The 13280-nt window shown below is 38.1% G+C and overlaps 1 protein-coding gene across 4 annotated transcripts in view; it reads left to right on the plus strand.

Moving 5' to 3' along the window:
* Rab3-GEF (Rab3 GDP-GTP exchange factor) overlaps positions 1–13280 on the plus strand; it is an 81459-nt gene that overhangs the window by 45361 nt on the left and 22818 nt on the right. For all 4 annotated transcript variants that reach the window (XM_090174167.1, XM_090174168.1, XM_090174170.1 and 1 more), the window contains exons 5-9: positions 636–767; positions 1824–1937; positions 4436–5072; positions 7859–7969; positions 12124–12301. In XM_090174167.1, coding sequence (XP_090030293.1) covers positions 636–767; positions 1824–1937; positions 4436–5072; positions 7859–7969; positions 12124–12301 — 1172 coding nt within the window. The remainder of the gene's footprint in view (positions 1–635; positions 768–1823; positions 1938–4435; positions 5073–7858; positions 7970–12123; positions 12302–13280) is intronic.

A 13280-nucleotide genomic window follows, 5' to 3' on the forward strand; every position in this document is an offset into this window, starting at 1 on the left:
GGTTTCATATCGTTTTTCTACTACGTAGGCTTGTGTATGCCTATTTCAATTACTACCGCGTAGGACTTTTTCCTGGGTGTTAAATCAACCTGCTTTTAATCCCAGATGTAAAGAAATGTATTACCTTCAATTAGCCCCTGATACGCTTCGCATTTTCTGACGTCATGGATGCCGAGAAAGTCTGGAAGTTCGCCGAAAAACTCGCTTTCCACCATTTCGACTTCTTTTTATAATAATTCAAAGACCACTTAACCGATTTTGATGACATTTTCTGTACTTGCTATAAAATGTTTGCTCTTTCTAATGAATCATTAATTAGCCATAGCTAAAATTTCATGCAACCAACACTTTAAACGCGCTTTTTCAAATAGCAACGCGTGAGAGACATTTGAAATATATCTACTCTCGCGTCACGTGATGAGCTCTAAGCTCACCTAGTTTCATTTGAGTAGACAAGTTGCGGAATGCCGCCACTGTAGCGCTGGCGTCTGACGATTTTTCCCTATTGAGTGTACCATCCTTTATTTGGGCTAAGCTCGCACTTTGGAAAAAAGTGTTGATACCGTTAAATTGTAAAGGTAGAAATGAATACATTTATGGTAAAAATTAATAATTTCGATGTTTTTTTTTGTAAGTTATTGCTTCAATCTCGAGATTACAACGCTCTGTCCATGAGCGTAATGGCCTTCGTGACCATGATCTATCCTCTGGAGTATATGTTTCCTGTCATCCCTCTCCTACCGACTTGTATGAATTCGGCCGAACAAGTAAGCCAGCTCAATATCTCTACCCAATATCTGTAGCGCCGCTATGTGGAGGCTGAGATTTTGAGGGACATCAAAAACCTCATTAAAGTTAGCCTCGAAATATCCTAAAAGTGGTCTTCATTTGCAAAATGTTTTGAATATAATGAAAAATATTAAAATTCCTAAAATAAATATTAAAGTGGCCATGAAATGTTCCTAAAAAGGCAACAAAGTGCCCTAAAAATAACCTCGAAATTAATATAATAATGGCCACGAAATGTCTCTAACAATATTTACGGAATGTTTCTAAAAATGGCTACGAAATGTCTCTAAATATGTCCTGGAAATTTCCCTTAAAATGACCTCATTGTTAATGTTAATTATTAAATAGAGCTACCTTCAACCACATAAGCATTGTTGCTTGTGCGTGATCAAGTAACAGGTGGCCGGGTTACAATGCGTAGGAGGGTGGTGGCAAGCCCTTCATGCCACGCGAGCCAAAAGCTCCCTACACTAGCTATTACCGTTAACCTCAGCAAGTTTTTATGGGAAGGGGAAACCGAAGATCTCGGGGGAAAACCCCTTTTAACCAGTGGGGAGAGAACTTACAAACTCTACGCAGAAGGAGTGGTTCCGGATTTTCACCCAGTGCCACTAGCTGGGATCGAACCCGACTCCTCTTGCTGCGAGGCTAAAGTGCTAACCACTCAGCCACCCCACCTCATTGTGTTAATAAATTGGCCTTGAAATGTCCTAATAACATTTTCCATTTGCAAAATGAGTAATTTCTTAAATTGAACGCGAAAAATCAGGCGCGTAGGAACGTTTCGGATTTACTGGGGTACAAATATAATTTTTTCGCCCCATTGATAGGCTTTGGTGTCTTTTTTCGACCAATTTGGCGCCCTTTCTAATTTTAAGGGGGTACATTGTTTTTACGCCACTGCGAAAAATATCAAAATTTAAAAATAATTAAATAGTAATACACTAATTTCATGGCCTCTTTGCAACACAATCCTAGCGGCGCCACTGCCCAAATCATTTCCTATGAATGATTAACTGAATTGTTTGAAACAGCTACTTTTGGCTCCAACTCCATACATCATCGGAGTTCCAGCTAGCTTCCTTTTATTTAAGAAGTGGTTCGCTTTGCCGGACGATGTCTGGCTCGTAGATTTAGATTCAAATAAGGTAAGTCACCATTTATATTTAAAAAAAACACTTCGTTAGCTTTGGTTTTAACCCCGCCCACACACGTCGGATCATAAGTTTATAATATTGTTCATTAAGTTTGTCAATTTATGGAATATTTTATTGAGAGCTAGTATCGAAGTGTCGTCATCACGAGAAGCAAATCTCCCCCTAGCGAGGCGCTATCAAAGGCTGCGAGCGACGCGTTAGCGAACGCACGCAAGACGGCGACGAAGCCCGTAATGCAGTCTATCTCGCGAATAGATCTCGGTAACACTGTTGCATGTTAAGAATGGGAAGTGTCACACTTATGTAACAATATTATACACTTATGGTTGGCTATCATTGATGACGTGTTTATTGTGGAGGGGGTCTAAAGCGGGAGGCTGCTTACAGAAAAATATGTCATTAATTGGCAACATTCTCGATAGATGTCGCTTTAAAGTTTTAGGTTAAAAAGGCGTTTAATACTAAAGTGACATCTTTCGAGAACCTTGCGAATGCTGAACAATTTGAAGCATTCTCGATAGATGTCGCTTCTAAGATTTAAGTTCCTCTGCCGGTAACGTTTCTAATTATTTTTTTTTGTACCGTATGGTCGTATTTTTCAAAAATTGTACCTATAAATCCCTAAAATTATAAAAAGTTGTCATTAGATAGGTGCTGAAACGCTTATGGGAATTGTACTAAACACCCAAACTTATAGGAAATCTTTAAAAAATTACTTAGCGGGGCTCTTACTTGATAATAATGTATATTATCTCTAGGACTGGGGTTAGCACTTATCTCCCTGGCTGATGGAATCCTATTTTTGAAAAAACAAATTCCCATTTCAATTTTGAAACAAGTTTTAAGTAAATTTTTTTAAGAAATATTAGGCTAAATGAGATTGAAAAAAATTAAAGTTTTAAAGTATTTAACTGTAGTTACAAGGGTTTTTATGTTCCTATTTTTCCAAGAGATTTTTTAAATATAAATTCCTACATTTTCTGTGTTAAGTTCCTACAATTAAAATAAATAATAGCTGGTGGAACACGAATTTAGTCCCTCTGGTGGGGATTTACCCTAAGTGCTAAGCTCCTCCCATTGACCTACTCTATTTGACGAATTAAATTGAGTCTATATTCTGATTCCAAACGCGTCTGCGTTCAACAACCTTCCGAGTCATTCCCGATTATGCACCAGAAAAACCGCCACAGATGTTGAATGATTTTGGCTTCTTCCGGTTGGGACGTCACAAATTAATCGGTTCTACGAGCAGGTTTTTCTGATATGTATCATAAAGGTCACGCGCACGTAAAACACTTCTGCTTGCCGCCATTTTTATCAATTCATTTTAAACGGGTATTAAAGGGCAACGCAAGTGGCCATGCAGGGGGTAAATTATCTTAAAGATAAAAATAAAGACTGCGCATGCGCTATCTGCCATAGCCTTTCCATCTGTAAAAAAGCAGAACCATATTTTCCGCGTTCATTTTGTATAAATGCGCCTCTCGCGGTTCTTAAAGGCCGACTACATAGTTATTCGGTTTACTCTGTCTTTCACTGGAAGCTGGCTCGCTGCAAGACAGATATGCTATGCAAGCAGCCGACTACCAGTGAGAAATAAAGTAAACCGAATAAATATATAGTCGGCCTTTAAGCGAAAGCCGATAGCAAAATGAATGCATTCCGAGGAAAGTCAAGTTTTCGAGCTTACCCACAAATTGGATCCTTTATACAAAAATGTAATAAAACAAAGATAAATATTCTGTCGGGGTTTAATGATTTGGAAATTGTTAAGGGAGACTGGATATAGGGCCAAGTGTGTGAGGCTAGCGGAAGAGATATACCGCGTCCAAGGCCTAGTGTTTCAACCTCCATAATTGAAAATTTTCAATTGTACAATAATTTTATACCAAAACATTGTTAAAACGAAAATATGAACGTCCAACTCTCGGAAACTAACTCAGTTCTTTTCACCATAATAAATAAATTAAGTTAAGCCTAAAATCCTCGGTTCGATGGTGTTGAGCTAGCAAAATCGAAAAATTCGCGAATTAGATCGAAATTGCACCACTGCTTCAATGCTTTCCTTTATTATATGTATATGTATATGTATGTATATACATATATATAATAGTATATTTTGCTATAAATCGACTGTTGAATTTCCAATATTCCTATAAATTTTTTGGGGTTTCACCGCGGTATAAAATCCTCCTTGGAAAACCAACTTACGGCTTGTCGAAGAAAACATAGTTCCAAATCAAGCGCCCCCCTACATGGCCACTTGCGTTGCCCTTTAAGCGTTTTTTCGTTCAATAAGCATTTAAGCAATCGAACCGAACGGTAACGCAATCTAAGTATCGGATTATTTGACGATTTGAGTTGTTAAACGCAGCCCCGCGCTACGGATTATTTTGAAGGTAAGCAGCCGCGGATAGTCCGAAATGTTAGAATCTTGTGATCAACCGAGGGAAGAGACGTCGAAGTGGTGAAGGACTTTGTTTTTGCAGATAACCCGACCGACAGCGGCGGAAGAGCTCCCTATTTTAACTGATCCCGAAAGCAACGTCTTGATGAATCATTTAAAACAGGCTCTGACTTCGATGAGTATGAGCCCTCAGCCCATCAAGAACCTGGATCGCATCCAGCCTTCCGCGGTCGAGCAAGCGGCCATGGTCCAACCGGAGCCTCCTCCCCCGAGCGGCTCCACCGGCTTCAACCCGTTGATCTACGGCAACGACGTGGATTCTGTAGACGTTGCGACTAGGGTCGCCATGGTCAGGTTCTTCAACTCGCCGAGTATGCTGGGCAACTTCATGGAGCACACCCGGACGCTTCGCCTTTACCCTCGACCTGTCATAGCCTTTCAAGTCAATAGTTTTCTACAGTCACGTCCTCGCGTTTCGCATTTCCTCAGCAAGTTCGTTCGAACGCAAGCCGTCGAGTTCTTCGCGGAATGGTCTCTTTGTCCCACCAACGTCGCTTTCCTGCGCGTGCAGACCGGCGTCTTCGACCCGACCGTCGTCGGGGACAAAGCCAAGTGGTTTAGTCACCAGCTAGACCCCATCTTTTTCAAAGTCTGGAACGAGCATAGCTCGTTGGCCCACGCTTTGGCCACCAGCAGTCAAGGAGATGATCTGTCCTCAGGTAATTGTCATTCCACCTTTCTACGGTTTTTCTTTTTCGCTTATTTTTTAACGCGGGAATTCGTAGAATATCGCGAGGAATACTGTTAAGACACGCAAATTGGGCGTGAGCTGCTAACTAGGAATTCCTAGAATATAACATTAGGAATGTTGTCAAATATCCCAAATTGGGCGTGCACTTACTCAGGGTTCGTACACTACCTGGCATGGGTCGGACATTTACCAAAATCCCGTACACTTTGTCTAAAATCGCAAAATCTTTTAACTCTCTAAGGTAAATTAACATTGAAATCCCAAATTCACTTCAAAAAGTAATGATAAAATCGCCAAAATCTACGAAATCCCGTACAAAATAATGGCAAGTGTCCGACCCCTCGCTACCTGGAAAGGTCAAGGAATTTGAAAATGTTTCCAAAAGGTCAAGGAATTTGTAAATGTTTCCAAAAGGTCAAGGAATTTGAAAATGATAACCAAAGGTCAGGGGAAAGTCAGGGAATTTGAAAATGATAACCAAAGGTCAGGAGAAAGTCAGGGAATTTGAAAATGATTCCAAAAGGTCAGGGAATAGTCAGGGAATTTGAAAATGATTCCAAAAGGTCAGGGAATAGTCAGGGAATTTTAAAATGACCCAAAAAAAATCAGACAAATAAATTTTTGGAAGATGTATTAAAAATACCTAATCAATATTTTGCAAAATTTTACCTCAAACCATTCATTTATTCTATAAAAATGGTTAGGGAAAATTTGGCAATTTGTTCATGGAAAACCTGAAAATGTCAGGATATTTAATTCCGGAAATTTTATTCGAACCCTGTTACTGGGAATTCATAGAATATCACATTAGGAATATTGTTAAGTCTAGTAAATTAGCATTAAATGATACGGGGGATTCATGTAATATATAATTTTAGGGACCTTGTAGTCAGTGGCGCCGCCAGGATTTTTTCCCACGTAGGCACTACAATTTGGGGCCCCCTCTTGCCCACCAATTTTTAGTATAATTACTTAAACCATAAGTAACATAATAAACATAAGTATGACACTACCTATTTACCTAATGCAGTTTTTTAATAATGGTCTGTTTCGCCATTGACAACGTAAATTATTACGTGACTAAAGACTATAATAACTCTCGGCGAATTCCTCTTAGTCTTTGGAAATCGCCGAGTGATACAGCCAAGGCCCATTAAAAATTGAAATGCTTTCCAAAATGTAAATAACGCTTACTTTGTGAGAAAATATGTATGCATTATTATATCAGAAGATAAAAATAACAATTATAAACATTAAACATTAGCTAGTTATTTTCGCTGGTATGAATAACCATCTGAAACTATACTACTACTATAACTAACAAAGTTACTTTGTCAACTTCTATACAGGGTGATTCAATGGTCAGTACATAAATTTCTGGTGGTTGTAGGGGATGATCTGAGAAGTATGCAGGTTTTTGTAGCGTTTCTCTGCGACGAGTTTAAAGAGCGCTAGAGGGCTTCAAAGTTTGACCTACTACCCCCTGGAAGTATGCTGCTGTAAGCACGCACCCACGAAGCAGGAAAAAAACTATTTCAGGGCTTATATAGTTAAAATATCACGCCCCTGAAATAGTTTTTTTCCTGCTTCGTGGGTGCGTGCTTACGGCAGCCTACTTCCAGGGGGTAGTAGACTCTTAACAAAATTTTTAGAGAAAGTGAGTCACCCTTTTTTTCTTTGAAAAAATACACTACATGTCTACATCTCTGCCACGGACGGTCATTTCAAAATAGTCGTCAAAATATAGTGAAGAGAACTATATACAAGCTAAGTGGCGGCCGCGTAAGGCACCCGTTGCGTTTATGCTTACGCGCTTACCCCCTGGTATTATACAATGGGTATTATCCTTTTTAAATGGAGTAAATATAAACCCATAAAATATGTGCATTAGTTGAAAGTCACAAGTTTGAATTTTTTCAGCAATTTCTCTTTTAATTCGGCTACGGAAAATTTACCAATATGAAAAAATAGGGCCCCCTTTTTTTAATAAATTTGGGGCCCCCTCTAATTTTCCACGTAGGCACGTGCCAACTCGTGCCTAATGCTGGCGGAGCCACTGCTTGTAGTCTTGTAACTTGGGCGTGAACTTACTGGCAATTCATAGAATATCACATTAGGAATAATAATATATGTAGGCTAACTGACAACAAATGTTTACATGGAAACAACAATTTAGAGGCGAAGACATTAGAAGTTCGATTTTAATGCATTTATTTAAACTAGATGGCGCCAATTTATCTTTTTGATGGGAAGGGAATAAATACTTAATGATTTATTACAAAAACAACTTCCAACGCTATTTAAAGCGATGTTTTATGTAAAACTACTCATTGTATGTGACTGTTCAACTCGGGAAATATCTGTGTTGTAAAGAAACACGGGATTTTTAGATACTTTCTAGACGGCTGGCGCCATCTGTTAAGACTTCGGGTGTTTAAAAATTGACCTCCAATGGAAAAACCGCCGTGAAAGGATCTTCTGCTCGTCAAATATGTAACGGTACAATACACGACTTCAGTAATACTGTGCGGATAAAAGATAAAATACTTAAATAGAAATTTTAATAGTATCTGTTTTCGAAAAACCGCCGTAGATGGCGCCCCAAATCAATACTGAAGTGGCGTACAATACTACGCCGTTTCCAAGCCTATACTGCGTGGCTATTTAAGGGAATCGGGCGTCACTCTATAGAGGGCATTCCTTGTGTATTAATCTGTAAATTCCTAATGCGTGTTGATGTCGTGTGTATTTTAGAAGAGAGTGGTTCAGACAGTGACGGCGCGGGAAGCACCAGTTCCTCTTATTCTTCGTTGAGTGATTTTGTCAGTGATCTCGTCAACAGTGATATAATCGGTGAGATTAAAGGTGCGGTTGAGCTTTGCTGCTTTTTATTATCTCTTATTATTTTTTTTACTTTTATTTCCTTTTAAACTATAACGTCATAAGCAGGGTTGCCATAGGGAAAAGTCGGGGAATTTAAATTAGACATATTAGTCGGGGAATTTAAATTAGTCGTAATAGTCGGGGAATTTAAATTAGACGTATTAGTCGGGGAATTTAAATTAGACGTATTAGTCGGGGAATCTAAATTAGACGTATTAGTCGGGGAATTTAAATTAGACGTATTAGTCGGGGAATTTAAATTGGACGTATTAGTCGGGGAATTTAAATTAGACGTATTAGTCGGGAAATTTAAATTGGACGTATTAGTCGGGGAATTTCGAAATAGGCCAAAAAGGTCTAGGAATTTCAAAATAGGCGGATAATTTTAAGAATTTGTAAAAAGTCAGGGACTTCAATTTTATCTTGACACGTTTTGAAGGTAATTTAACTCTAGTTATCTGACAAATTCTATGATTATTATTTAGTTCCTTTTAAGTTTTGCATTTTTTTAACATTGCAATAATACTTTTGTACTGAAATGTAGACTGATTTCAATTTATAAACTTCTGATAAAAGTAAAATATAAAGCTAAAAATGGTCTAATTTTGGTTTTAAAAGTCAGGGAAAATCTCTTAAAATGGTCAGGGAATTGCGTTAACCCTGGTAAAAGTCGGCGAATTTTAAAATAGCCTAAAAAGTCGGAAAATTTCAAGAATTTGTAAAACGTTAGGGAATTTAAATTTATCTTGGAAAATTTTATGAAGGTTCAAGGTGATCCAAAATATTATAAATAAACGATAAAATAAATTGTTTTAGTTAAAGCAGCTTTCATACTAAACATAAAAGTTTAAGTAATGACATATTTCTGATAAAAGTAATTTTGGCCTTAAAAAAGCCAAGGAATTTCAATAGGAAATATTGTAGCAACCCTGATAATTCTAACATTACCAGGAAATCCTAGAAAAGGGGGGAGTTTGTAAATGGAAAGTTTGTGGCAACCCTGATCTATAATTATTTTCCATCAGTGTGTCAGTTTGTGTAAATAATAATGTGACGTAAAATTTACGTCATATCAAATAAAATAAAGCTCCTCTAGCGAGAAAAATACGCACTTAATATAACAAATTATCACTGCTTCCACGTCTGGCACGGCTGCACTAACGCGCTCATTGTGACGACAAGCCAAAAAGCACTCGCAAGGAGTCTACCCGAGGTGTAACACACTGATTTTGTTGAAACTCGGGGGTTAGGTCGACCTTATGGTAGTATAAAAATTCCAAAAGGTAAAAGTTGCAATGGGCTTTAGTTTTCCTCAAACTATTCGTCACCACAGAATCGAAGTAAAATGTCGTCATAGCCTTACCATTCTTACCCTACTTCGAAATCCCGGAACATGCTATTGTCAGTTGTCACGACAAATCTAAAGCAGACGAACTTTGGTCGCGATGCAGCGTTACCAGATCGAAAATCTGAAATTATCGTATCTAGGCGAAAAAATTATCTATTTTCCTGGAAAATTATCGTACATTTCTTTTTGGCGCTAAATTTTAATTCATACAAAAATGCGTTGAATTTAGATGATTTTTTAAAGCACTACAGGAGTTTTATTTCAGGGAAATAAACAAAATGTCTATTATCATAATTAACTGAACTGAATATGATTAAAAATGTATTAAAAAATGCGGTAATAGCTAGGAGCAATAAACTCACACTCAGGACTACGCGTACAGAAAATGTATATCATTCATTTTTAAGAAGAAAAGTTATATAAATTAATAATATATAAATCGTTCGTAGGTTTTTAAAAAAAATCTAAAGATTATCGTACATTATAGTACGTTGAGGCAGAATTATCGAAATAATGGTACGATATCGTACGCCATGAAAATTATAGTACGCCCTAAAAATTTTGATTAAATTATCGCACTGTGCGATAATTATCGTACGTCTGGCAACGCTGCCGCGATGTTGGTGTTTACAATTTCTGTAGTCCCGATTCCCGAATTCATTAGAGAGATTAAGCAGAGCTCTCTAGAAGATTGAACAACAACGCGTGAGTCGCATGAACATTTTAAGACTTTTTTTCCTTTTCCCGTTTGTACTTCGGAGTCGAATATTTCACACCTTCAAAACGACGTCATATTTCTGTCGAGCTCACGTGACACGTCGTAATATATTTATAGTGTTTAAATAAAAATACTGATAATTATAATTATCCAACTCAACAAATCGAGACAGAGTTATTTATCTAGCAGCATACAAGTTAAAAAGCGTAAATATAAATTGAAGTACTCCTAGGCCTTGTACTATTTAGACGAATTTGGAGAAATAAGTACGAGTATACAGAGAGAAATTTGCGGTACAACCGGGCACACGAAGAAACAAATAGTTGTATTTCGACAACACTCATACCTAGCTTATATAACCCTTGTTTTAGTATTGTTCAAACGACGTTTTTAATTCTTCGTGTACCCTGGGTTAGCGAAAGGTGGGCAATTTTTCCAATTTGTTAAATTTCGATTGCCAATGTACTTGATTCCGTTAGCCGGCGATCTAAAAGCGCGCTAAACCGATTTTAAAGAATATTTATCCTCAAACGTCGAGGTAGTCCCGACGTTGTTGTTAAAACTTCTAGAGCACCTTGCTTAACCTCTATTCTTGCTTTTACTAAAATCGATAATGCGTTGTGAGAATGACTGTGTTGAGACTATTTTTAGCTTTGCTTCCAATCCCTCTCACGCCCTAAGAGTTAATCTCTTTCCCCCTAAAAAATCAAATCAGTCGCGATTGAAGCTTACGCCGGTGACGTTTTTCCTTCCCCCTCTCATGGCCGATCATAAGTTTGTTTCTTTTCCGAGTAGGGTAAGAAGAGTAAGGCTATGACGTCCTTTTACTCCAATTCTGTGGTGGCGAATAGTTTGATTCGGAGTAAAAACGTTTTTCCAAAATGGCTGCCTGTGGCCTTTTCAGATAAATTGTGGCTAGCAAACAACAAAATCCGATTTACTCCTTTACACCTCCTTTTCAGAAGGAGTAAAAAGAGTAGCCCTGATACTCCGGAACAATTGATTATGGGGCGGAGTAATTATCATCCCCGGAACAGGCGAATAGTTCGTTTTAGGGTAAAAAGAGTACACTATTAGTCCGAGAACAGGCGAATAAAACGTTTTAGGGTAAAAAGAGTACACTTTTAGTCCGAGAACAGGCGAATAAAACGTTTTAGGGTAAAAAGAGTACACTTTTAGTCCGAGAACAGGCGAATAAAACGTGTTAGGGTAAAAAGAGTACACATTTAGTCCGAGAACAGGCGAATAAAACGTTTTAGGGTAAAAAGAGTACACTTTTTGTCCGAGAACAGGCGAATAAAACGTTTTAGGGTAAAAAGAGTACACTATTAGTCCGAGAACAGGCGAATAAAACGTTTTAGGGTAAAAAGAGTACACTTTTAGTCCGAGAACAGGCGAATAAAACGTTTTAGGGTAAAAAGAGTACACATTTAGTCCGAGAACAGGCGAATAAAACGTTTTAGGGTAAAAAGAGTACACATTTAGTCCGAGAACAGGCGAATAAAACGTTTTAGGGTAAAAAGAGTACACTTTTAGTCCGAGAACAGGCGAATAAAACGTTTTAGGGTAAAAAGAGTACACTTTTTGTCCGAGAACAGGCGAATAAAACGTTTTAGGGTAAAAAGAGTACACTTTTAGTCCGAGAACAGGCGAATAAAACGTTTTAGGGTAAAAAGAGTACACTTTTAGTCCGAGAACAGGCGAATAAAACGTTTTAGGGTAAAAAGAGTACACATTTAGTCCGAGAACAGGCGAATAAAACGTTTTAGGGTAAAAAGAGTACACTTTTAGTCCGAGAACAGGCGAATAAAACGTTTTAGGGTAAAAAGAGTACACTTTTAGTCCGAGAACAGGCGAAAAGAAACCACCTACTGTCATTCTCCATAGTATAATTAAGTACATTCTTGGTAAAATTTGCACACGCTGTAGATGCGTAACTGACACGCTTAATGTGAAATATAATTAGACAGTCATGATCAGTTATATTTAGAATGAGCATGGCCCGAGCCCGATGACCACCCGTCAATGTTTCATATTTTATATCCTTGACTTTCTTTTTATCGCGCGAAGGAACTGGTATGGACTCGGCAATCTGTAGCCAAACACTTTTCGATCACAAATCGGTGTACGCGCCACCGAACACCCTTCAGTTGTCCGGATCGGGCGCCGATGGCGTCGGCAGCAGCGACTCCGCCTTCTCAATTCCCGGATCAGTGTCAACGTCTTCTTCCCAGTCTTCGCGATCCAGGTTAGTCAGATATCATCATTGGATAACGCTATCTGAGAGTGATATACCTCACTTTTCAAAGAAATTATAATAATCTGCCAGTGGCGTAGCCAGAGATTCGACAAGGGGGGTCGAAGTATGTGAATGTTAAGAAGGGGCGAGAAGGGGGTGGAAATTTAGTACAGTCAAAGGTAGACCCAAGGGGGGGGTGTTGGACACGGATACCCCCCCCCCCTCCTTGTTAAAAGATGGTAAAAGCAAGACCATAGCAGATTAAATCTTCTATGGTCTTGCTTTTACCATCTTTTAGTATATTTCAATTATTATTTTTAATGTTGCTTTTACCAAAGCTCTCCTACGGCCTTGCTTTTACCATCTTTTAGTATATTTCAAGAATTAAATTATTATTATAATTACTATAACTATTATAGGTTTAATCAGTTTTTTCGAAATGTAGTTTTTCGACTTGCTTAAATTTGGCTTTAAGTAACATCATGTTCGTCTGTCTATTTACGGCCAACTTTGATCACGCGCTGTTCGCGCTACAGCGGCCAACACATTCGTCGAAATTCCGCGAGCAAGGATTTTCCCCCTGTAAACTGTACTATAATGTGTAGGAGTTCAGCGCCACGCTCGGTTGTTATATTGACTTCAATGTAAAAACTATTCTAAAAATAATAATCCCCTAGGGGCGCTCACGTCATAGGTTAACACAGAAACGTCAACGAATGAGATGGCTGCTGTAGCGCGAGATATCAAAGTTGGCCGTGGTCTATTCTACCGCCTGTAATATTTTTTTAATGATAGCAGGGTTATTTTACCTTACGAGGTTGGATAACATATGTCAGAATCGCTTTCCCCAAATTTCCCTTTATTTCGTTATTCGACGATAGCACCATCTAGGATTAGTTACATAAAGTAAAAATAGCGTCAATTTGAAATAATCTAATATGTTTATTTATTTTCTAAGTTATAAAAGTAAATTAATTTTATTAAATTA

The sequence above is a fragment of the Leiobunum rupestre genome, chromosome 4, assembly GCF_980474605.1.
Source record: "Leiobunum rupestre chromosome 4, qqLeiRupe1.1.hap1, whole genome shotgun sequence".
NCBI lineage: Eukaryota > Metazoa > Arthropoda > Arachnida > Opiliones > Sclerosomatidae > Leiobunum > Leiobunum rupestre.